The sequence below is a fragment of the Anoplopoma fimbria genome, chromosome 8, assembly GCF_027596085.1.
Source record: "Anoplopoma fimbria isolate UVic2021 breed Golden Eagle Sablefish chromosome 8, Afim_UVic_2022, whole genome shotgun sequence".
In the NCBI taxonomy this organism is placed as follows: Eukaryota; Metazoa; Chordata; class Actinopteri; order Perciformes; family Anoplopomatidae; genus Anoplopoma; species Anoplopoma fimbria.
The window spans coordinates 8,758,815-8,783,942 of record NC_072456.1 but is presented as its reverse complement, the minus strand read 5'-3'; the positions used below and the strand labels follow the sequence as shown (position 1 = coordinate 8,783,942).

General features: G+C 39.9%; 3 protein-coding genes across 3 annotated transcripts; all 3 read right to left on the bottom strand.

The window, feature by feature from the left end:
- Nucleotides 1-497: 497 nt before the first annotated feature.
- On the bottom strand, nucleotides 498-3,003 carry LOC129094668 (complement factor H-like). Its single transcript, XM_054602929.1, has 6 exons — nucleotides 2,760-3,003; nucleotides 1,900-2,082; nucleotides 1,287-1,469; nucleotides 993-1,187; nucleotides 646-819; nucleotides 498-514 (listed from the first exon to the last, which is right to left on the bottom strand). The coding sequence occupies exons 1-6, from the start codon at nucleotides 2,827-2,829 to the stop codon at nucleotides 498-500; spliced, it is 822 nt and encodes a 273-aa protein (XP_054458904.1). The 5' UTR covers nucleotides 2,830-3,003.
- Nucleotides 3,004-4,663: 1,660 nt separating this feature from the next.
- LOC129095161 (E-selectin-like) lies at nucleotides 4,664-16,987 on the bottom strand. Its single transcript, XM_054603559.1, has 7 exons — nucleotides 16,812-16,987; nucleotides 15,951-16,133; nucleotides 15,213-15,404; nucleotides 14,902-15,090; nucleotides 6,088-6,273; nucleotides 5,412-5,591; nucleotides 4,664-4,999 (listed from the first exon to the last, which is right to left on the bottom strand). The coding sequence occupies exons 1-7, from the start codon at nucleotides 16,879-16,881 to the stop codon at nucleotides 4,806-4,808; spliced, it is 1,194 nt and encodes a 397-aa protein (XP_054459534.1). The 5' UTR covers nucleotides 16,882-16,987; the 3' UTR covers nucleotides 4,664-4,805.
- A 1,883-nt stretch (nucleotides 16,988-18,870) lies between these two features.
- On the bottom strand, nucleotides 18,871-24,176 carry LOC129095160 (complement factor H-like). Its single transcript, XM_054603558.1, has 9 exons — nucleotides 23,988-24,176; nucleotides 23,651-23,836; nucleotides 22,993-23,098; nucleotides 22,455-22,531; nucleotides 21,836-22,027; nucleotides 21,526-21,714; nucleotides 20,137-20,322; nucleotides 19,461-19,640; nucleotides 18,871-19,048 (listed from the first exon to the last, which is right to left on the bottom strand). Exons 1-9 carry the CDS (start codon nucleotides 24,055-24,057, stop codon nucleotides 18,963-18,965), a joined length of 1,272 nt encoding a protein of 423 aa, XP_054459533.1. The 5' UTR covers nucleotides 24,058-24,176; the 3' UTR covers nucleotides 18,871-18,962.
- Nucleotides 24,177-25,128: the final 952 nt, after the last annotated feature.

Below are 25,128 nucleotides of genomic sequence, written 5' to 3'. Positions count from 1 at the left end.
AATTTAGTTATTCTGTAACGTGATTTGAAAGTGACATTTTACCTTCACATCAGAGTTGGCTCATCAACATGTAAAGTATTCTGATATTTTACCTCAAATAAGAGTGGCAACAGCCCATTGTAAAAGCAAATACATGAAACAATCATGCATTCCAAATTTTTCTTGTGTTTTGCAAATATAAAGACAAGCAAAATGGTCGAGATGCTTGTAAATATGGCACCTTATGTTGCTTCTTTTTTAATGTGAAAAAATATATGTAAAACAAAAATATATATAGAAAGGACAGCACAGAAAAACTGGCCTCTACTCAAACCACAGCACCTTTACACTAGTGAGCATTAATGAAATATCTGTACACAAACATGGCTATTCGAAAATCCAGCATATTAGATACCAATGCAATGTAGAGGTAATTCTTCTCATATCTATGAGTTACATCTAAGAAAAAGATGAAGACAGCTTTTGGTTCATGATTTAGTTCCAGAGTTTACTAGCTCTTAGGTTCCTACGATTTCTGTTGAAAGACAGCAATTACGATAAAGAAATTAATCAATTTAAACTGGACGAAAAGCTACTTCCCAGCTTTCCCAAATATGGATACAAAATAAACAGTTATGTTATAGTTAAAATGTTAACTTCACATACCTTGACAAAGTGGATTTGGTTTCCAATCATCTCTGGTGCATGTGGCCAAGTTGGCTGTCTTCTTGTAGCCTTCCACACACCAATAACTTACAGTCTTATCCAATTTCCTTTGATTTAAATATCCGGCATACCAGTAAGACACATGTTGCGGTCTTCGATCGCTGCATGTAAACTCTAGAAGAAGAGAAAGACTTTAGTAACTTAAGTAATAAAGATAAGATTCATCATCATCATCATCATCATCATCATCATCATCATCATCATCATCATCATCACAATTTAATGAACCATACACACACAACAATCCCATAATCTGTGACTGGCACTTAGCCCATGTTGTTTTATACCTTGGCATACTGGTGTGAATGTCCATTCTCCATTCTCTTGGCATGTATTTACTGCTGTGGTGTCCTGACGGGTAGAAACCCAGTACTTCTCTCCACAAATGACTCTCACTGTGTCACCAGGTGAAAAACTACTTCTGAAAGATGGATCATACCTGGTTCCCTCCAGTGGCGGCAGTGTCAGTCTACATGTTATTGCTTCATTTGTTTGAAAAATAAGCATACTATCTGTTAGCACCAATTTTCACTAGTCAGTGTGATAAAGCCATCAAACTGGATTACTCAGTTTATTCTTACGTTCACATGCAGGTGTGGGGCTCCACTCTGATCCTGTTCCTCGTTTGGTGCATGTTGAAGGTCTTCCTTCAGTGCGTTTATGGTGAGGATTACATTGAAAGTTCAGGACTTCATTTTCTTTGTACTCGGGAAATTTTTCAAGCACACGACCATTTTCAATCTCTGGTTCAGTACATGTTACCTCTGTTGAAAGAAACAAAAAAAAAAGTCAGTAAAATATAAAATAAAAGAAAGGACAGTACAGAAAAACTGGCCTCTACTCAAACCGCAGCACCTTTACACTAGTGAATATTAATGAAATATCTGTACACAAACATGGCCATTTGAAAATCCAGCATATTAGATACCAATGCAATGTAGAGGTAATTCTTCTCATATCTATGAGTTACATCTAATAAAAAGACCTTTTATTATCCCGAATAATCCATAATAGCTCAAATATGAGAGGACCATTACAGAACGCTGCAATGCTTGTGTGATATTTAGATATGTTATTATTTGCAGTATACCATTTCCTGTAATCTTGCTACATGATGTAATACACCAGGGGTCACAACAACAGTACCCATTCTGTTGGTGGTGAAAGTGTCTTACAGAAAGCCATTGAACTTACGGTTGCACGTTTCCTGTTGGACTGCCAGCCAGCCCTCGCTCGTGCAAACATATCTGATAGGTGGACCTGATGTAGTGTAGCCGGGTTCACAAGTGAAATGTATCAAATGTCCTCCTTGGTACTCAGCTTTTTCCGTGTCTTCTGAAATTATGGCATGAGGAACATCTGGGAGCGTTAAGCATGCTAAAAAAGAAAATCACATGGAAACAAGATAAGATTTGATACATTATCACATATGGCACATGTGCAGTACTGTAAAAAACTGTAGGGTTGGCTTATCCAATGTTATTTTCAGCTGCATGTAACACATAGGACAATAGGAAATACACAAATGACTACAACACGGAGGGGCTAACAATAAAACAACTTAAAACGGAAGTTATCAACATGGAAAAGAAAATACAAGAAAGGACATCACAGAAAAACTGGCCTCTGCTCAAACCACAGCACCTTTACACTAGTGAATATTAATGAAATATCTGTACACAAACATGGCCATTTGAAAATCCAGCATATTAGATACCAATGCAATGTAGAGGTAATTCTTCTCATATCTATGAGTTACATCTAAAAAAAGACGAATACCTTTTATTATCCCGAAATGGCAATTATAAGAGTTAAATGGAAATAACAGAATACAAATAATTATAAGTATACATATATCATTTTGAGAAAGTAATTGTATCCCCAACACACGTGCACTTATTTCTTCCTGTAAGAAGGAAATACCACAAATCCTAACATGTAATAAAAAAATAAGTATTTTTCTTTTCTTTGCATATATGCTCAGTTTCAGCTATACACTGTTACTCCACAAAGCTAAATCAGAACACTTCAGTAATGAAAAGACTCCTACTTACCAATCTGTGATGAAGAAACTTCCACATTACCCCAGAGTTGGAAAAACAGAAAGATTACAGACAATAGCATGGTCTCTAGACAAACGTTTCCTGAGCAGATTTCCTGAGTGTTTCAGTCTTCAGGGAGCACTTAGGTTCACAACATGGACGGCCCAGTGGGATTGTACAATGTAAGTCTCATTGCAACACACAAACACAAACTGTTTGCAATACCAGATGTGCTCACGTACGGCATTGTTTGTGAATACAGCATATTTGTTCAGGGTCCTATCAGTCTGATTTTTAAAAAGCTGTAAAAGAATATAGTCTCAGCCAATAGTTTAAGTTATTTGGATACATTTATAGTTTTAAATACTAATACAGATTTTGGGATTTGAGATTTCTGCCTAGATTATGCTCACAAGCAATGTTTGACCCATTTAAAGGTGAGATGTTGTGCAAAGAAGTCCTATGGAGGAAGTCAGGATGGGAGATTGTGCGTACAAAGCACAGGGCTTTAATACAGGAGACTAGGCTTTCCATCTTGTGTTTCACATCTTGTTGGGTTTAGGCCACTAAAATATGGTTGTAGTTTTGTCAAAATGTTTAAAAAAATCAACAATCATTGTACTTCAAGTAAGTGTTGACTTTCAAAGATTACTCTTTTTTATAAATGCGAAAACTAGTTTTATAAATCTCATTAAAAGACCAAAACCAATAATACAGAAAAGTGGCTGACGCATATTTCAAACTATTATTAGGCTTTCTTGTTTATATATTTTCAGAATCAGCTTTATTGGCAAAGTATGTGTGCATATACAAGATATTTGACCATTTTTTTTGCATCACTCTAAATTAACAGCTTGGGACACGGACAACAAAACTGGAGGGATAAAGTTAAAGAATAGACCAGACTGTTATGTGCACAAGTAGTGAAAAATAGGTGTAAATATGAATATCATATAAATATATATAAAAAGCAATCATGACCAAAAACTATAATAAGAAATAAAGCTACTTCTATTTTCTATTCAAGTGTTCTGTAAATTGTAAACAAAGCACATGGACTGGATGATTATGTACAGTATGTACATGTAAATATGTCTATATACTGTATATTTATATGTTTTTTCTGTGCAGCACCTGGAACTTCCTGCTTTTGTGAAAACCTTTCTGTATATGTTGTTCAAAACATGCTTAAAGGGCTTTAGTGCTGAAATGATGACTGGATAGTATTCACAATAGATGAAATGCATATTGAATAAACTGCTTCATTTTAGGTTTAATGTGATTTTAAGAGTGAAGTTTGCCTCCAGCACCAGATAAAGTTTACTTTCTGAAACTGACTTCCAACATGAATTATTAAAGGTAGCACGCTGACACCAAGAAGTGTTGACTGTTTACTGAACATTAAGCTTGGTTTTCATAATAAACAATTCAAAGTATAAAAAACAGTTATTTGTGTTATTTCCAACGCTTTGTGATGTTTGTACATTACTCTGATAAATTGGCCATCTTCCAGACAGGTAACTATGCAGAGTTACTTAAAAGTGCTTTCGGCATCATTTTTAGCGCCTCCGACAGCCAAAGCTAAAATGTTCCAAACAGCATGTGCATGCTCATAAGTGCTGCTTAGGAAAATCAGTGTAGAAATTGAACAGCATTTGTGAAAAACATTGTGAAACCTTTATTAAAATAATTAAAATAATTGTAAAATTGTTTGTAACCAACACTCTTAACTTCTAGACAATGTCAATATCATCATCATCAAGTTATTTTGCTGCATTCATATTTTGGATATTACTTTGTTGATTTTTTGGAAGAGAAGAACAGTTTTCTCCAAATAGCTCACTTTTATCTTCTTTTCAGCACATAAAGAACGGACAAACAGACTTGACTCTCATCATATAAATAGAGCCAGCAAACAAGGGGAAATATATCTTTTATTAAAATGAACGCACACAGCACTGAAGTATAGCCACTGGATCAGGACATTACTGGTCTAAAACATTACTTTGGTTGTCAATCCAGCTTATGTTTATATCTCATCCCGTTAAATAAAAGCCTTTACTGGCAAGTGGGCAGCTCCATTTCACCATCAACACACATCTGACGCATGTTCAATGTGCTGACAGAGTATCTACCTTCGGTACACTTGAAAGTCAAATGATCAGTATGGGGCACATGCAGCTTTTTGTCATCTTTATATCTGAATTCAATATGATGCAAGCGCATGGCTTCTTCATTCACAGTGCATGGTTCTGCAAAAGATAACAGAATTGTATTAATGGGGAATAACTCTATAGCATACTGCATATACAATTATTGCTCTTCTTGGATAAAAAGTGTATTCAGAGTTTGAATGATAAGCACGTCTTCTCAAATGTAATGGTTAACATGTTGTGGTACAATACTCAACATAAAGATAATTACTGGCCAGCCAACTGTAAAAGAGATAGTGTTGTATTATTTCATTATAAACCTTTTTAGATTGAAGCTACATAAGACCTAAAGAAATGCTACACTTTGCCGTATAATGGCCCTGTATAATTGATATATTCTGTTAGTATTAATCAAGCCACTACATGCAAACACTGGAAACCAGAATCAGTTTGACGTATGCAAAGTCCTCACAGTATGCAACATGAAAAAGGTATGGGAAGTGTTACTTACTTAGACATCTCATCTGTCCAATCCATTCCCCATTGTGGCAGGTTTTGTAAGGCTCACCCTGCATAGTGTAGAGATACTGACAGACATATCCAACCCTTTCTCCATGGTTGTATGTGAATTGTACATGTCCCACCGTGTCTCCATCTGGAAGGGCTGGTGATTTCAGACACCCGAAAGGAGCTAAAAGCATGTAAAAAACCCCCCACAAAAATAAAAACAAATGAGTCAGTCCCAAAAAAGCCTTTTTCTGTCTTTCTTTGTACGTATTTGTATGTACACACTGCCAGTTTATTGGCGTTAACCTAGCAAAAACTAATACAGTTTAGTACAAAGCTACCTTCACGAAGGTTTTAATGTTCAGGCCTTTTTTGGACCCTGTTAGAGAGGTGTTGATTCAACTTTTTTCTTATTGTAAGTTGAGTTAATGTTAATTCCTGGTCAAAATGTCATTTTTAAGAAACACTTAACACTAAGTCTAAAAATCTATTCCATTTACTAGGCAAACAAATTGCATCAAAAGATAATATGTATCAGAGCAGGGTAAACAGAGCAAATCAAACACTCTAAGTTTGCAGTGCGCTTTGTGAGACATCTGACAATTGGGTCAGGGATCATTTTTTTTCCATTATTTCCCCAAGATATGGACAAATATGGATATGGAAAATAATTGATTTACCTCCACATGTTGGAAAGGGATCACTCCAATGTCCGTTTGCTAAACACTCAACTTCTTCCTTCCCGTGAAGAACGTGTCTCTGATTGTTGCAAGCAAACCTCAACTTTTGTCCTCTTCTTAGTTGATTGTTTGGTACATGTGTGATCAAGTGCATGCTGTTTGAAACTCCTGCAACTTTGCATTTTTCTGTTTTGAAGAAGAAAATCTGATTAATTAAGAGGTTAAAGCTTCAGCATATTATACTTAAGATCTGACTTTTTGGATATAATGAAGCCAATTGTGATGTCTTAAATGTCCAAATTTCTGAAAGAGTACATCTGTATGCAAATGTATGTAAATGTATTTCTTATTTGGATTATACAAAGATACCGTAGAGGTCAGTGGAAAAATTACTCAAAAAATCTGACTATCAACGTGGATATTTGTTGTTCATAAAATAATTTATAATTAATAGTTTAACATTAACAATGGATCGCATGACTTCTTTTTTGGGAAAAGGGCCGTTGCCATCCCTCAGCTCTGTTTAGCTTCATAGCAGATTATTTTCTTATGATTTGGTAAAGACCAAGCGGCAACCACTGGTGCTGAGAAATGAAGCCAACGTAGAAGTGACAGGAACAGTTACACCAATGGCCATTTGAGGCAGGTTACAAAAGTAAGTCAATCTCCATAAACCCCATGTTAAATGCCCAACTTTACAGCAGAAAAAGACTTTCACAGCCCGTTACGAAAAAATGGTTTTGGTCTCCATTTATTTGTCCCCATCCATATGGGTGAGATATATTTTATAAAATCCCCCTTTTTAATTAGTAAAGCAAAATTGAGGGTGGGACGCATTCAGTGACAGGTGTCTGCTGTGTCATTAGCTTCGAGATCCACCATCTCACACTTTTAGCCTCACAACGACTCTTCAGAATCAATTTTCAGAAATTTACGATCCATGTCACGTAGATTACGTTGTTAAGACCACATGGCTCAAGCATGGCATAACAAATTGGGAGACACGCAGTGACAAGCTTTTGGTATATTTATTTAACAATAAAAAGGCCCTAACAAGGAAATTAAGTATCAGTGTAGATGGCAGCTTAACTATGTGTAATGTGCTATGGACTGGTGTAATGAGAATGTACAACAAAACCAAAATAAAGACGATGAGGTTTGGCAGCAGCTTCAGTCACCCAGCAGCGAGAGCCCGACAGGCTGGATGTCTTCCTCCTTTTATAGGCCAATCAGGCCAATCAGGTCAATCAGTTGCACCTGCTGCAGAAAAGGAAGAGCCAAATGGCCCAAGTAGTAGCGCCTCCCCCACCACACAGGGGAAGGACACCTTCCCTGACCGCCATGGTATACGTTACCAGGGGGACGTAACACCCTCCCCTTAAAACAGAGGCCCAACATACGTATGTGGCCTCTGTAAACAAGGCTGCGGCAACAAAGAAATTAAACAATATTAATGTCAAAGGGAGGAAAGGCAAAATGCTAAATGGGATCGGTCAGGGAAAACGGGAACTGGTTTACTTGAACCCTTCTGGCGCCCGCGACAGCGCATCGGCTATTACGTTGTCCACGCCACGAATGTGTTTGATGCTCAAGTTATAGGGCTGTAAAAAGAGTGTCCACCTCATTAACCGCTGGCTTGGACTCTGCAGAGAGTGGAGGAAGGTTAGAGGGTTATGGTCTGAATACACAACCACCGGATGGACCCCACCGCCCACGTACACATCAAAATGCTGCAGAGCCCACACCAACGCCAGCGCCTCCTTCTCTATTATAGAGTAGTTCAGTTCTTCTGACAAGTGGCAGAATAGACCACTTAAATCTGCAAGCGTTTCTGAGTTTTTGAGCCGAGGACGCAGCACGCCGTCCCCAGGCCCTCTCACATCCCCCTCTTCCTCATCCCCTGTTTCCCCTACTGAAACAAATGCCGGGAGCATGTGTGCTACGGTAGTCAACATAGCAGGTTTAACCTCCTGAACCACATCCGCTCCTGGCACAGATATACGGGCATAGTAAGCTTTCAGCAAGTTCACATGACACAGTTGTGTTGACTTTTTACGGTCTGGAGTATCAACCAGATAGTTCTGTTCAGAGACCTGTCGGACCACGGTGTACGGTCCAGTGAACTTGGCCTGGAATGGCGAACCAAGGATAGGCAGCAATGCCAACACCTGGTCTCCAGGACAGAACACTCGAGGCTCTGTTCTGCGGTCATAGTACCGCTTCATCTTACTCTGGACGGCTGTCAGATGATCACCCGCCATCTTAACCGCCAGATGTAGTCTACGATGAAAACCGTTCACATAATCAATCAGGTTGACAGGCGGCTCTGCAACTTTTAGGCCATCCTGCAAAACTGAAAGGGGACCCCTCACTTTGTGTGCGAACACCAACTCACTGGGGCTAAACCCTGTGCTCTCCTGCACCACCTCCCTGGCTGACAACATAAGCCAAGGCAGCCCTTCCTCCCAATCCCCCTTAAGCTCAGTACAGTATGAACGCATAAGCGACTTCAGGGTTTGGTGGAACCTTTCCAGTGCTCCCTGACTCTGAGCATGTAAGCACTAGCTTTGTTGTGCTTGACCTTCAGCTGGCCCAAAACCTCTGCAAACATTCGTGACGTAAAGTTGGATCCTTGGTCACTCTGTATGACCCGAGGAATTCCAAAGTAGGATATGAACTGTGATAAAGCCTTAACAATCGATCGTGTGGTGATAGAGCGGAGAGGGTACACAGCGGGGTAACGTGTGGTCTGACACATTACCGTCAACAGATAGATGCACCCCGACTTGGATGGAGGGAGCGGCCCCACACAGTCGATGATGAGATGCTGGAATGGCTCACTTACTGCTGGAATGGGGTAAAGAGGTGCAGGTTTGATAGTCTGGTTGGGCTTGCCTGTGATCTGGCAGGTATGACAAGTCTTAATGAACCTGGTAACCTCTTTCTTTAACCTGGGCCAGAAGAAGTAACGCAGCAATCTGTTACAAGTCTTCCTAACCCCCATGTGTCCAGCCACCCCACCGTGGGCTGTCTCCAAAATTACTTCTCTAAACTTGGCAGGCACAACTACCTGAAGTACGGGATCACCTACCGAACAGTCATCATGAGGAAGCCACTTACGGACCAGCATGTCATCCAGTAGAAGGTACCCACAGGCTAAACTCTCCATCTCGTCTGTTGGCTTCACCTCACTGAACAGTCCCTTCAGCTCAGGATCCTCCTGCTGGGCTTTAATCAGCTCACTCTCGGACAGGCCAAGAGGCAGATCAGGAAGTTGAGACACAACATTTTTAAATCTTCCAGACTCTTTAATCCCCCTTTCCGGCCCTGTCCCACTCATCGAACGAGTTACTACGCAAGCAGTAAAAACCTCTGGAAACTCCTTCTCACTACTGTCTGGCACAGTGGAGATAGTCGGCCCAGAAGTCACCACAGGAGGCGGAACACCTCCCCAAACCCACCCCTTAGCTAAATCGTTTCCTAGAACGACAGACACTCCTTCTACAGGCATCTTTGATTTCAGTGCTATTGCCACTTCTCCTTTTACCAGCTCATGGTCAAGTTCGATTCTGTGTAAGGGAGCCGGCCAAGTATGCATCCCCATGTCTTGGATCAAAACACTCCCCAGACTTGACTCCTCAGAAAAATCCAACACCGAGTCTAGGATGAATGATGCTGAACCCCCGGTGTCACGCAAAATCTTTACAGGTACTTTCTGTGACCTACCCACCAATGAGACAAAACCTTCCCTGATGAACTCACTGTAATCAGGCGGAACCATATCTGCCCATAGCAAGCTAGAACCTTCCGAGACGCCTGGAACCTCGACAGCCACAGGAAGGCTTGGCACAACAGACGGTTTTTCAGGACACATGTTCTCTGCATCTAGGCCTAGTGCCCCCTGTCCTCCACCAACCGGAACTGCCAGGGCATGAGGTCACCCCCTCCTCCTACTTCCTCCCTTCTCCCGGATGATTTCGCCAACTTCTTTGACAAGAAGGTAAACGATATCAGATCCTCCTTCTCTCAGCCCCCCTCTCCCTCTCTACCCTCTACAGCTCTTCCCCCTCAGCTCCCCCTTCCCTCTCCACACCCCATCTTACCCTATTTTGCTCCCCTCTCCCCTAACGAGGTCCTTGACCTTGTTACATCTAACCGCCCCACCACGTGCTCCCTTGACCCGATCCCCTCCCCTCTTCTTCAGTCTATTGCCACTGAACTCCTTCCTTTCCTCACCCACCTCATCAACACATCTCTCGTCTCGGGATGCTTTCCCTCGGCTTTCAAGACTGCCAGAGTCACCCCCTTCTGAAAAAACCATCACTTGACCCCTCTGATGTCAAGAACTTCAGACCGGTTTCTCTTCTACCCTTTCTATCCAAAACACTTGAACGCGCTGTCTCTAAACAACTGTCTTCCTACCTCCACCAGAACAACCTCTTGGACCCCCACCAGTCCGGGTTCAAGGTGGGTCACTCGTCAGAGACGGCCCTCCTTGCGGTGACAGAGTCGCTTCACGCTGCGAGAGCGAACTCTCTCTCCTCTGTCCTGATTCTCCTGGACCTGTCAGCGGCGTTTGACACAGTGAACCACCAGATCCTCCTCTCCACCCTCGAGGGGATGGGCGTCTCAGGCTCTGCACTCTCCCTGCTTGCATCCTACCTGACAGGCCGATCCTACCAGGTGACATGGAGGGGGGCCGTGTCAGAACCACGCACGCTGACTACGGGGGTTCCACAAGGTTCAGTTCTGGGCCCCCTTCTCTTCTCGCTCTACACAACATCTCTGGGTTCTGTTATTCGCTCCCATGACTTCTCCTACCATTGTTATGCCGATGACACCCAGCTGGTCTTGTCATTTCCTCCCGGTGACACCCAAGTGGAGGCACGCATTGCTGCGTGCTTGGCTGACATCTCGAAGTGGATGGCGACACACCACCTGAAGCTGAACCTGGACAAAACCGAGCTACTCTTCCTCCCGGGGAAGGGTTGCCCGCACCGAGACCTGTCCATCACCATTGATGATGCCGTGGTGACGCCAACTCGGACTGTGAGGAATCTGGGTGTGACCCTCGACGACCAACTGTCGTTCTCAGCAAACATTGCATCGGTCACACGCTCCTGCAGATTCCTCCTCTACAACATCAGGAGGATTCGCCCCTTCCTCACTGAGGAGACGGCGCAGGTGCTCATCCAGGCTCTGGTCATCTCCCGCCTGGACTACTGCAACTCACTACTTGCTGGAGCCCCGGCGTCGGCCATCAGACCTCTGGAGCTTGTCCAGAAAGCTGCAGCACGTCTGGTGTTCAATCGCCCCAAGTTCTCTCACACAACTTCCCTTCTCCATTCCCTACACTGGCTCCCTGTAAGAGCTCGCATCCAGTTTAAGACTCTGGTGCTAGCCTACAGGGCAGTGAAAGGAACAGCTCCTTCCTATCTCCAGGCCTTGGTCAAGCCCTACACCCCTGCCCGACCACTTCGCTCTGCTGCCTCGGGCGACTGGTTGCCCCGTCGCTCAGAGGTCCCTGCGGGCGATCCACCCGGTCACAGCTTTTTTCTGTCCTGGCCCCTCAGTGGTGGAATGAACTCCCCACTGACGTCAGGACAGCAGAGTCACTGCCCATCTTTAGACGCAGGCTGAAAACTCACCTCTTCAGGAAGTACTACCCGGAGCCTTCCTCGTAGCACTTATGGCACTCGTATTAGTTGCTGCACTTACTGTATTCGTATCAGTTCGCTGCACTTATTGAATTTGTATTTGTTTACTGCACTTATCCTATTCGTAGTAGTTTGTAGCACTTACTATATTCGGATTAGTCTGTTGCAATTATTGTTTTCGTAGTAATCTGCCTCTGCACTATACTTTTGCTCTGGCTTATACTTTGAGATGCTTGTTTAAGAAAGGAGATGCACTTATGACTTCTGGTGACTAGTAGTTCTCTTGAATACCTATGTTGAATACACTTCCTGTAAGTCGCTTTGGATAAAAGCGTCTGCTAAATGACTGTAATGTAATGTAATGTAATGTCTACTAGTACCCCCAGATAAACCCTTCCCACCATCTCTGTTACTTTTCAGCACAGGACAGTTCAATTTCCAATGTCCTTTCCCCAAGCAATAGTTGCATGTGGAGTTAAAATCACCCTTGCTGGGACGAACTTGTTCATATTGTCGGTTAGGAGCAGAGAATCCCAAGTTCCCACTAGGGAACTTTGCAGGGTATGGAGCTAAGAAACTAGAACCTCCCCTGCTATGACCACGTGACTCAGATGGAACTTTGGTAGTTAACACAAACTCATCTGCCCACCTGGCCGCTTCAAGGGCGGTTTTTGGTTTACGCTCATTGAGATGATTTACAATGCGCTCATGGGTGACATTCTTGAACTGTTCTAGTAACAACACTTCACACAAGTCATCGAGAGTAGTGACCCTTTCTGCCTCACGCCAACGTTTAAAGTGGCTTACCATCTCCTCGTCACCTCCACATATGTCTGCGTCTCAGTTTTTCTCCAATTCCTGAAGCGCAATCGATAGGCTTCTGCACACAGCTCATAAGACAGAAGTATGGCATCCTTTACCTTAGTATACACTTTCCTCTCTACAGGGTCAAGTGCTAAGTAGGCCTCTTGAGCCTTCGGCGGAAGCACACTCTGAATCAGTGCAGTGCGGTCTGTAACTGTCCAACTTCTCTCCTCTGCCAGACTTTCAAATAATGAGAAAAATACATCAGGATCCCTCTCATTAAATTTCGGCATCAGACGGACCATATCACCCAAGCTGTCCCTAGACCTTGCATCATCAGCTACGTCAGCATCAGGTCTTGCCTGGCGCAACCTCTCTAGCTCAAGACGCACCTCCCTTTCTTTCTGGCATTCTCGGGCCTGAAACTCCATCTGCATGGCTAACAGTTCTTTTTGCTCTGCAAAGGATAGACCCGTACCCACTGAGACAAATCCAGCCCCTGCCCCTTTAATGGGTGAACCACCTGGGCTAGATGTTTCGTCATCTTCTAACACGCCCTGGTCAATTAACCCCATATGTACTGCAGCAAACACCTCCTTTTTCTTAGACCGACCCTGCATAACATCGGGGGTAAGGCTATAATGTGTGACGACCCGCCACAATTCTTCAACTTTCAATCCTTTAAGCAACTCGACTGATGGACTGGCCACAAACTCCTTAAAAAGATCCATCCTACTGTAAGCCAATCAACGGTCCACAAATGCTTAATCAGTAGTACCAATAACCTGTTATCAGCTATAATGCCCCGACTCAGAACGGTGAGTAGCGTGATATATCACCAAAAGCACAAGAGGGATAATTATCAGAGCTGCCCCGTATCTAACTGGAAGTAGAAGTCCCTATCTAGCTACCAACTAGTCTTCGGTGTGCCCTCATGCAATTTGGTTGCTAGCAACCCCAGCGCGTTCGACACACCCAAAAACAACAAACAAAACAAAACAAAACCAAAAAAAACCCAGCGATAAACGCTCTACTTCTACACGGGGGTTCACTTAGCCCATAACTAACCCACTGGCTTCAATGACATTTAAGGTGCAAACAATCCCATACTACTCACCGACCAGCTGAGGATCATAACCGGCAACCAGGTCACCAGAAAGGAGGGAAAACTGTCACTAATCCCTCTCACAAGCTCTCCGTTGCTGCAAGCTGCAAGCCAAACAAATCAATCAACAGGCCAACTCAATAACCCATATTCAAACAAACAAAAGATCAAAACGACCAATTAACCAAATATGCAACCAAGCAAGACAAACAAATAACCAACTACTCAAACACTGCGAGTCTCCCCAACAATAACACTCTCAAACTAACTATACAGGCCTTGGAAAGATATGAAAAAAACCTTAGCAAAACCTATCCCGGACGAGCCCCCAATTTGTTAAGACCACATGGCTCAAGCATGGCATAACAAATTGGGAGACACGCAGTGACAAGCTTTTGGTATATTTATTTAACAATAAAAAGGCCCTAACAAGGAAATTAAGTATCAGTGTAGATGGCAGCTTAACTATGTGTAATGTGCTATGGACTGGTGTAATGAGAATGTACAACAAAACCAAAATAAAGACGATGAGGTTTGGCAGCAGCTTCAGTCACCCAGCAGCGAGAGCCCGACAGGCTGGATGTCTTCCTCCTTTTATAGGCCAATCAGGCCAATCAGGTCAATCAGTTGCACCTGCTGCAGAAAAGGAAGAGCCAAATGGCCCAAGTAGTAGCGCCTCCCCCACCACACAGGGGAAGGACACCTTCCCTGACCGCCATGGTATACGTTACCAGGGGGACGTAACAACGTCAACATATATTATGGTATCACTGTACACCATACACAGACTCTATAGTCTATGGTGGACGACAAAAATAGATCTGAGTGAATATCTGAGTTTCATTTGTTAGGTGGCGAGAAACTCAACTCCGAATAAATGCTAAGGTTACTCTAATTGCCGCCACATGTGTAAATAGGCAACTTTTTCCTAAGAAGTTTATAATATTAACTCAAAAGAAGATCTGTATTAGTGTTGTGCCACATTTTGTTTGCGCTGGCCCCACATGGCTAAAAAAACCCTAGTAAATACAGGTTTAATCATTGGTATATGCAGTATACACAGCTTTTTGAATTTCAGTTTTAGCTTTGACCTGACGCTTGATGCTTTGAGCCTAATGTGACCTTGGATATCTCTCACAAGTCTACATCCATGTCCTGTGTGTCTCTCAAACAAGATGGGTTAACCGAAATATGCAAATGTAAACATCAATGTAAATATAATTAACCTCCAACTAAAAGTGAACGTACCAGCGCAAGTTGGAAAGGCGGTATTCCACTCGCCAGTTGGTAAACATTCAATTTCTTCAGACCCCTTTATTGTAAATTGATCGTCGCAGTGAAACCGTAAGATCTGTCCAACCTTCATTTTTCCATTTGCTGTTGGTAGTCCAGCAACATGTAGATGAGGCTGCATCACATCAACTTCGCAAGTGATATCTGGAGAGCATAAAACAGCAATTATCGAATGATAAACCGAGGGTCATGGGACATCGGTTATTGTTCATTCGGATCGCCCATTGTTGTTTATAGAATTATTAATTTCATTTGAAATGTTTTACCTTCACAAGAGGGGAATGGGTTATCCCACTGTCCATCTTTACCACATATCAGCACTGAACTTCCATTCAGATATTTCAGAGGACCATCACAGGTGAATGTAATTACGTGACCAGAAAGTATGGGATCATCATAATTTGGTAAACCTATAACTGTGATGCCTTCATCTGCAGGTGGGGGGGCACAGCTTGGAACTGAAAAACAAACCAGTCAGTCAGGTGAATGAAGAAAATAAGTATTACGACTTTGTGCCAATATTACAAAGAAGGGTTGCAACAGAGAAAATAACTTAACAACACTGAGATCCTTTAGACCTACCACGTTGCATCCCAGTACCATAATCTCATTTTCGGGAATCACCATTTTCAACTATTAATAAGAAAGTGCTTACAGGTACAAATGTGTCATTTGAAAAATTATGAACTTCTGAGTTGAAACAATTTCAGTAAGGCCCCTTTCAGACATGGTCTCTGTAACATTGCTGGCTTCATCCATTTGTTGAAGTGATATTTTTTTGGCGTTCAAACATAGGTCTCTTTTACGTAATTGCTCCTTAATAGCTAAAATATGAGAGGACCATTACAGAACGCTGCAATGCTTGTGTGATATTTAGATATGTTATTATTTGCAGTATGCCATTTCCTGTAATCTTGCTACATGATGTAATACACCAGGGGTCACAACAACAGTACCCATTCTGTTGGTGGTGAAAGTGTCTAACATAAAGCCATTGAACTTACGGTTGCACGTTTCCTGTTGGACAGCCAGCCAGCCCTCGCTCGTGCAAACATATCTGATAGGTGGACCTGATGTAGTGTAGCCGGGTTCACAAGTGAAATGTATCAAATGTCCTCCTTGGTACTCAGCTTTTTTCGTGTCTTCTGAAATTATGGCATGAGGAACATCTGGGAGCGTTAAGCATGCTAAAAAAGAAAATCACATGGAAACAAGATAAGATTTGATACATTATCACATATGGCACATGTGCAGTACTGTAAAAAACTGTAGGGTTGGCTTATCCAATGTTATTTTCAGCTGCATGTAACACATAGGACAATAGGAAATACACAAATGACTACAACACGGAGGGGCTAACAATAAAACAACTTAAAACGGAAGTTTTCAACATGGAAAAGAAAATACAAGAAAGGACATCACAGAAAAACTGGCCTCTGCTCAAACCACAGCACCTTTACACTAGTGAATATTAATGAAATATCTGTACACAAACATGGCCATTTGAAAATCCAGCATATTAGATACCAATGCAATGTAGAGGTAATTCTTCTCATATCTATGAGTTACATCTAAAAAAAAGACGAATACCTTTTATTATCCCGAAATGGCAATTATAAGAGTTAAATGGAAATAACAGAATACAAATAATTATAAGTATACATATATCATTTTGAGAAAGTAATTGTATCCCCAACACACGTGCACTTATTTCTTCCTGTAAGAAGGAAATACCACAAATCCTAACATGTAATAAAAAAATAAGTATTTTTCTTTTCTTTGCATATATGCTCAGTTTCAGCTATACACTGTTACTCCACAAAGCTAAATCAGAACACTTCAGTAATGAAAAGACTCCTACTTACCAATCTGTGATGAAGAAACTTCCACATTACCCCAGAGTTGGAAAAACAGAAAGATTACAGACAATAGCATGGTCTCTAGACAAACGTTTCCTGAGCAGATTTCCTGAGTGTTTCAGTCTTCAGGGAGCACTTAGGTTCACAACATGGACGGCCCAGTGGGATTGTACAATGTAAGTCTCATTGCAACACACAAACACAAACTGTTTGCAATACCAGATGTGCTCACGTACGGCATTGTTTGTGAATACAGCATATTTGTTCAGGGTCCTATCAGTCTGATTTTTAAAAAGCTGTAAAAGAATATAGTCTCAGCCAATAGTTTAAGTTATTTGGATACATTTAGTTTTAAATACTAATACAGATTTTGGGATTTGAGATTTCTGCCTAGATTATGCTCACAAGCAATGTTTGACCCATTTAAAGGTGAGATGTTGTGCAAAGAAGTCCTATGGAGGAAGTCAGGATGGGAGATTGTGCGTACAAAGCACAGGGCTTTAATACAGGAGACTAGGCTTTCCATCTTGTGTTTCACATCTTGTTGGGTTTAGGCCACTAAAATATGGTTGTAGTTTTGTCAAAATGTTAAAAAAATTAACGATGATTGTACTTCAAGTAAGTGTTGACTTTCAAAGATTACTCTTTTTTATAAATGCGAAAACTGGTTTTATAAATCTCATTAAAAGACCAAAACCAATAATACAGAAAAGTGGCTGACGCATATTTCAAACTATTATTAGGCTTTCTTGTTTATATATTTTCAGAATCAGCTTTATTGGCAAAGTATGTGTGCATATACAAGATATTTGACCATTTTTTTTGCATCACTCTAAATTAACAGCTTGGGACACGGACAACAAAACTGGAGGGATAAAGTTAAAGAATAGACCAGACTGTTATGTGCACAAGTAGTGAAAAATAGGTGTAAATATGAATATCATATAAATATATATAAAAAGCAATCATGACCAAAAACTATAATAAGAAATAAAGCTACTTCTATTTTCTATTCAAGTGTTCTGTAAATTGTAAACAAAGCACATGGACTGGATGATTATGTACAGTATGTACATGTAAATATGTCTATATACTGTATATCTATATGTTTTTTCTGTGCAGCACCTGGAACTTCCTGCTTTTGTGAAAACCTTTCTGTATACGTTGTTCAAAACATGCTTAAAGGGCTTTAGTGCTGAAATGATGACTGGATAGTATTCACAATAGATGAAATGCATATCGAATAAACTGCTTCATTTTAGGTTTAATGTGATTTTAAGAGTGAAGTTTGTCTCCAGCACCAGATAAAGTTTACTTTCTGAAACTGACTTCCAACATGAATTATTAAAGGCAGCACGCTGACACCAAGAAGTGTTGACTGTTTACTGAACATTAAGCTTGGTTTTCATAATAAACAATTCAAAGTATAAAAAACTGTTATTTGTGTTATTTCCAACGCTTTGTGATGTTTGTACATTACTCTGATAAATTGGCCATCTTCCAGACAGGTAACTATGCAGAGTTACTTAAAAGTGCTTTCGGCATCATTTTTAGCGCCTCCGACAGCCAAAGCTAAAATGTTCCAAACAGCATGTGCATGCTCATAAGTGCTGCTTAGGAAAATCAGTGTAGAAATTGAACAGCATTTGTGAAAAACATTGTGAAACCTTTATTAAAATAATTAAAATAATTGTAAAATTGTTTGTAACCAACACTCTTAACTTCTAAAACCAGACAATGTCAATATCATCATCATCAAGTTATTTTGCTGCATTCATATTTTGGATATTACTTTGTTGATTTTTTGGAAGAGAAGAACAGTTTTCTCCAAATAGCTCACTTTTATCTTCTTTTCAGCACATAAAGAACGGACAAACAGACTTGACTCTCATCATATAAATAGAGCCAGCAAACAAGGGAAATATATCTTTTATTAAAATGAACGCACACAGCACTGAAGTATAGCCACTGGATCAGGACATTACTGGTCTAAAACATTACTTTGGTTGTCAATCCAGCTTATGTTTATATCTCATCCCGTTAAATAAAAGCCTTTACTGGCAAGTGGGCAGCTCCATTTCACCATCAACACACATCTGACGCATGTTCAATGTGCTGACAGAGTATCTACCTTCGGTACACTTGAAAGTCAAATGATCAGTATGGGGCACATGCAGCTTTTGTCATCTTTATATATTCAATATTATGCAAGCGCATGGCTTCTTCATCCACAGTGCATGGTTCTGCAAAAGATAACAGAATTGTATTAATGGGGAATAACTCTATAGCATATTGCATATACAATTATTGCTCTTCTTGGATAAAAAGTGTATTCAGAGTTTGAATGATAAGCACGTCTTCTCAAATGTAATGGTTAACATGTTGTGGTACAATACTCAACATAAAGATAATTACTGGCCAGCCAACTGTAAAAGAGATAGTGTTGTATTATTTCATTATAAACCTTTTTAGATTGAAGCTACATAAGACCTAAAGAAATGCTACACTTTGCCGTATAATGGCCCTGTATAATTGATATATTCTGTTAGTATTAATCAAGCCACTACATGCAAACACTGGAAACCAGAATCAGTTTGACGTATGCAAATTCCTCACAGTACGCAACATGAAAAAGGTATGGGAAGTGTTACTTACTTAGACATCTCATCTGTCCAATCCATTCCCCATTGTGGCAGGTTTTGTAAGGCTCACCCTCCATAGTGTAGAGATACTGACAGACATATCCAACCCTTTCTCCATGGTTGTATGTGAATTGTACATGTCCCACCGTGTCTCCATCTGGAAGGGGTGGTGATTTCAGACACCCGAAAGGAGCTAAAAGCATGTAAAAAAACCCCCACAAAAATAAAAACAAATGAGTCAGTCCCAAAAAAGCCTTTTTCTGTCTTTCTTTGTACGTATTTGTATGTACACACTGCCAGTTTATTGGCATTAACCTAGCAAAAACTAATACAGTTTAGTAAAAGCTACCTTCATGAAGGTTTTAATGTTCAAGTCCTTTTTTGGACCCTGTTAGAGAAGTGTTGATTCAACTTTTTACTCTATTGTAAGTTGAGTTAATGTTAATTCCTGGTCAAAATGTCATTTTTAAGAAACACTTAACACTAAGTCTAAAAATCTATTCCATTTACTAGGCAAACAAATTGCATCAAAAGATAATATGTATCAGAGCAGGGTAAACAGAGCAAATCAAACACTCTAAGTTTGCAGTGCGCTTTGTGAGACATCTGACAATTGGGTCAGGGATCATTTTTTTCCATCATTTCCCCAAGATATGGACAATAATGGAAATGGAAAATAATTGATTTACCTCCACATATTGGGAAGGGATCACTCCAATGTCCGTTTGCTAAACACTCAACTTCTGCCTTCCCGTGAAGAATGTGTTTCGGATTGATGCAAGCAAACCTCAACTTTTGTCCTCTTCTTAGTTGATTGTTTGGTACATGTGTGATCAAGTGCACGCTGTTTGAAACTCCTGCAACTTTGCATTTTTCTGTTTTGAAGAAGAAAATCTGATTAATTAAGAGGTTAAAGCTTCAGCATATTATACTTAAGATCTGACTTTTTGGATATAATGAAGCCAATTGTGATGTCTTAAATGTCCAAATTTCTGAAAGAGTACATCTGTATGCAAATGTATGTAAATGTATTTCTTATTTGGATTATACAAAGATACCGTAGAGGTCAGTGGAAAAATTACTCAAAAAATCTGACTATCAACGTGGATTTTGTTGTTCATAAAATAATTTATAATTAATAGTTTAACATTAACAATGGATCGCATGACTTCTTTTTTGGGAAAAGGGCCGTTGCCATCCCTCAGCTCTGTTTAGCTTCATAGCAGATTATTTTCTTATGATTTAGTAAAGACCAAGCGGCAACCACTGGTGCTGAGAAATGAAGCCAACGTAGAAGTGACAGGAACAGTTACACCAATGGCCATTTGAGGCAGGTTACAAAAGTAAGTCAATCTCCATAAACCCCATGTTGAATGCCCAACTTTACAGCAGAAAAAGACTTTCACAGCCCGTTACGAAAAAATGGTTTTGGTCTCCATTTATTTGTCCCCATCCATATGGGTGAGATATATTTTATAAAATCCCCCTTTTTAATTAGTAAAGCAAAATTGAGGGTGGGACGCATTCAGTGACAGGTGTCTGCTGTGTCATTAGCTTCGAGATCCACCATCTCACACTTTTAGCCTCACAACGACTCTTCAGAATCAATCTTCAGAAATTTACGATCCATGTCACGTAGATTACGTCAACATATATTATGGTATCACTGTACACCATACACAGACTCTATAGTCTATGGTGGAGGACAAAAATAGATCTGAGTGAATATCTGAGTTTCATTTGTTAGGTGGCCAGAAACTCAACTCCGAATAAATGCTAAGGTTACTCTAATTTCCGCTACATGTGTAAATAGGCAACTTTTTCCTAAGAAGTTTGTAATATTAACTCAAAAGAGGATCTGTATTAGTGTTGTACCACATTTTGTATACACAGAATAATGAATATCAGTTTTAGCTTTGACCTGACGCGTGATGCTTTTAGCCTAATGTGACCTTGGACGTCTCTCACAAGTCTACATCCATGTCCTGTGTGTCTCTCAAAAAAGATGGGTTAACCCAAATATGCAAATGAAAACATCAATGTAAATAGGATTAACCTCCAACTAAAAGTGAACGTACCAGCGCAAGTTGGAAGGATGGCATTCCACCTCCCAGTTGGTAAACATTCAATTTCTTCAGATCCATGTATTATAAATTGATCGTCGCAGTGAAACCGTAAGATCTGTCCAACCTTCATTTTTCCATTTGCTGGTGGTAGTCCAGTAACATGTAGATGAGGCTGCATCACATCAACTTCACAAGTGATATCTGGAGAGCATAAAACAGAAATTATCGAATGATAACTGAGGGTCATGGGACATGGGTTATTGTTCATTCGGATTGCCCATTGTTGTTTACAGAATTATTATTTTCATTTTAAATGTTTTACCTTCACAAGAAGGGAATGGATTATCCCACTGTCCATCTTTACCACATATCAGCAATGAACTGCCATTCAGATATTTTCCACGACCATCACAGCTGAACTTTAGGAAGCGGTCAGGAAGTATGGGATCATCATTTTCCGGTAAACCTTCAATTCTAAACCCTTCCTCTACGGGCGGTTGCTCACAGCTCAAAGCTGCATTCCGTCAGGTCAATGAAGAGAAAAAGGTGGGATAAGCTTGTATTTGAATAATATCCTCATTGTTATTTAACATAGAAACACAGGACTCTTATAGATAATGTACCGACCCTATAGATTTATGTCATGACCAAAAATTTTAATTCATTTTAGCTTTGTCTCTGAAAAATCATGTCCTATGTATGGTCAATGAGTACAATAGAGTACTCTTTTTTTTACGAATGATTCAGCCGGGAAAGTTCCATGCCGATCTATGCCATAGAAGTGCTTCAACTGTCATGTAACAATGTCTATGATGGAGGGAACTTTTGCTTGATAAAGCTTTCTTTGTGCAATGACAAACCAAAAACTTTGCAGTGCTTTTAAGCTGATAGCTATTGACATCATTTGAACAAAATTGCTGCTCTGTTGTTATCAAACTTACGATCACATATTGGCACATGATTGCTCCAGTTGTCCAACCAACAAGTCCTGGTATCATCCTTACTCACCATTTGATACCTACAAAGAGTACGATAGTGTTCATCAGAGAAATTCCCAAGCAGAGAAAAACAATGTGTCAAGTTGGTAGCTCTTTTTGTGTTGTCTCATACACGCACATATGGCGTCTTTTCTTTGCTGATATAAATATATTTGTCACAATAACTCTTCATGTGAAACCTGTAACTGCTGCACCAGATTGACAATATATTACACACACACACACACACACACACACACACACACACACACACACACACACACACACACACACACACACACACACACACATAAATATACAGTATATATATATACTGTTTATTTATATAATTCATAAAATTGACAATCATTAAAAACATTAAAAAAATCCTTTTATTTGTTTACAACTACATTATACTGTGTTTTAAATAATGAATTGTCTAAATACTGCTCATAGGCTGTGTTTCCATTATGTTTTTACGAATCATTACAGATACACATACCCTTTGTTACAAAAGTATTTGATTGTGGTACCAAATACAAACTCTTCACCGTTGATTATTTGATAATAGCCATTAGGAGTGTCATCAGGAAATGGACATGGCTTTACTGAAGAAAAGAAAATGAAAAAAAGAGATTTCTCATTGACCAAACATTTTCTAGTGTGATTTTTCAAACATATTTTGAACTTTATCATCTAATATTTCATTGATGAATTTAAGTTGAAAGCACCAGTAAACTGACAGTGATGTGATTTTGTTTCAACTTTGTTTGTTTAAAAATAGCACGTCATTGTGCAGCAGCCATGCCATTTGTGTTTGCTTTGAAGCAGCATATTGTTGTAGCAATTGTTGCCCACAACATAAAGCAGCATTTTTCAGCTTTCAGTACCATCTGATTAATAACTTCAAGTGATGAAGTTACTTTTGGAAAATGAAGTGAAAAATTCATCATATTTCCTAAATAATCACATTCAAATGTGTAATTATAATCTCTAGACAATGAATTGCATACAATAACAATAATGTCAATAATCCATAAAACAAGAGTTTTTAAGAATATGCCAGCATATAAAAGGATACACATTTGTTGTAACTTGATTACTGCGGTCACTGAAAATGCAACAAAATAAAGAATCGGACAGAAAGCCATTTAACTCACAGGAGCATTTTCCTCGACGGCCTGCCACCCAGCGTCCGCTTGTAGGACTACATACATAAGTGATGGCTAGACCTGATATATAACCAGTTTCACAAGTGAAATGAATCTCGTTTCCCGCTTGGTACTCAGCTTTTTTGGTGTCTTCAGACACATCGGCGTGAGGAACAATTGGGAGCACTGAACATCCTAAAAAACAGCAACATGTGAAAAAAGATGATATTGGACATGTCTTCTCAACAGTTGTGTACTACAGACGCCAATCAGATTCATATCACAAAATGTGAATCAGAAGATTCCTTTAATTTAACAAAAAATTGCATTTTTAAGAGTGTCTTACCATTCTGTGATGAAGAGACTTCCACGTTCCTCCAAAGTTGGAGTAACAAAAAGATGAAAGACACTCGCATTTTGGCAAAGTTTAACAGAGGGTAACTCCTTTGACAAACTCTGTATTCTTTGTGTTTGTCCCCAGCTTTAGTCCTTGGGACTACTTCCCAAGGGACATAACATGGACTGCCCCGTGGGATTGCACAAGGCTGTTTGAATAAAACATGACGCTTGGGAACACACACAGCATGCACTATTCAAATAAGCAATACTAAAATGCCAGAAAAGTCCATGTAAAGTATCCTCTGTGCAATGATAATCAATTCATAGACTCTTCATAATGCACATCTTTAGTATCCAATCAAATTCATTCATGAAGTGCTGTAAGGGACTCTGCTTTTCAACCAGAAAATAACATACTTTCTGATAACATATAAACCTTTGGAACTAACAAGAAAACATTTCCAATAAATCACATAAGGTTTTACCTGACAGGATCAACAACAAAGACAAAAACATTAAAATGTCATATACACAGCAGCCTTATGGGCAACATAAATTGATTTGTTTAAAGCTGAGTACCCGATGTTTGTGAGTATCTGCTGATGATGAAATACTTTCTGTCTAGTTTGATTACCACATTCACTGTGTCATGAATAGTGTTGATACTTGTGCAAAGTCCAGGGTTAAAATCGTTAGGTGGAACAATCAGTCAATATAGGAATTTGATTAAATAGTACTGAGAGAGCAATACTGTTTATAATGCACTATAGTTATTTATACTTAAAAGTACATCAAATGATCAATGCTGGTGAGGAAATTTCATCGCTGAATTTCTCAAAACATGCATCACTTTTTTTGTTCTAAATTTTAGGACATTGTATTGACCAACATCAAGCATGCTGAAGACTTATTCTTACAACAACCTAGTTTAAGATTAACTTTGTCCCTCGACTGGATGTCAGTTTGTTAATGACTAACAGAGGGCTGCTTAAATATTTATTCGGCGGACAAACATTTAAAATGTAAACTAAAAAAAGTTTTATTGACATGTTCCTCTACTGCACTTACATTTTCTTTGTTGCATTTGTGCAATTACAACTTATTACTACAGTGTAACTGCACTCTAACTGTATTTCCAGTATATTATA

Coding starts and splice junctions, on each gene's coding strand:
- LOC129095160 (XM_054603558.1), bottom strand. CDS start 24,057: ATGCGAGTGTCTTTCATCTTTTTGTTACTCCAACTTTGGAGGAACGTG. Junction 23,837..23,987: donor AGTCTCTTCATCACAGAATG/GTAAGACACTCT, acceptor GCTGTTTTTTAG/GATGTTCAGTGCTCCCAATT. Junction 19,641..20,136: donor TCCCTTCCCAATATGTGGAG/GTAAATCAATTA, acceptor ACATGCTTTTAG/CTCCTTTCGGGTGTCTGAAA.
- LOC129094668 (XM_054602929.1), bottom strand. CDS start 2,829: ATGCTATTGTCTGTAATCTTTCTGTTTTTCCAACTCTGGGGTAATGTG. Junction 2,083..2,759: donor AGTTTCTTCATCACAGATTG/GTAAGTAGGAGT, acceptor TTTCTTTTTTAG/CATGCTTAACGCTCCCAGAT. Junction 1,470..1,899: donor CCAACAGGAAACGTGCAACC/GTAAGTTCAATG, acceptor TTCTTTCAACAG/AGGTAACATGTACTGAACCA.
- LOC129095161 (XM_054603559.1), bottom strand. CDS start 16,881: ATGCTATTGTCTGTAATCTTTCTGTTTTTCCAACTCTGGGGTAATGTG. Junction 15,091..15,212: donor CCCATTCCCCTCTTGTGAAG/GTAAAACATTTC, acceptor TATGCTCTCCAG/ATATCACTTGCGAAGTTGAT. Junction 5,000..5,411: donor TGGACAGATGAGATGTCTAA/GTAAGTAACACT, acceptor TATCTTTTGCAG/AACCATGCACTGTGAATGAA.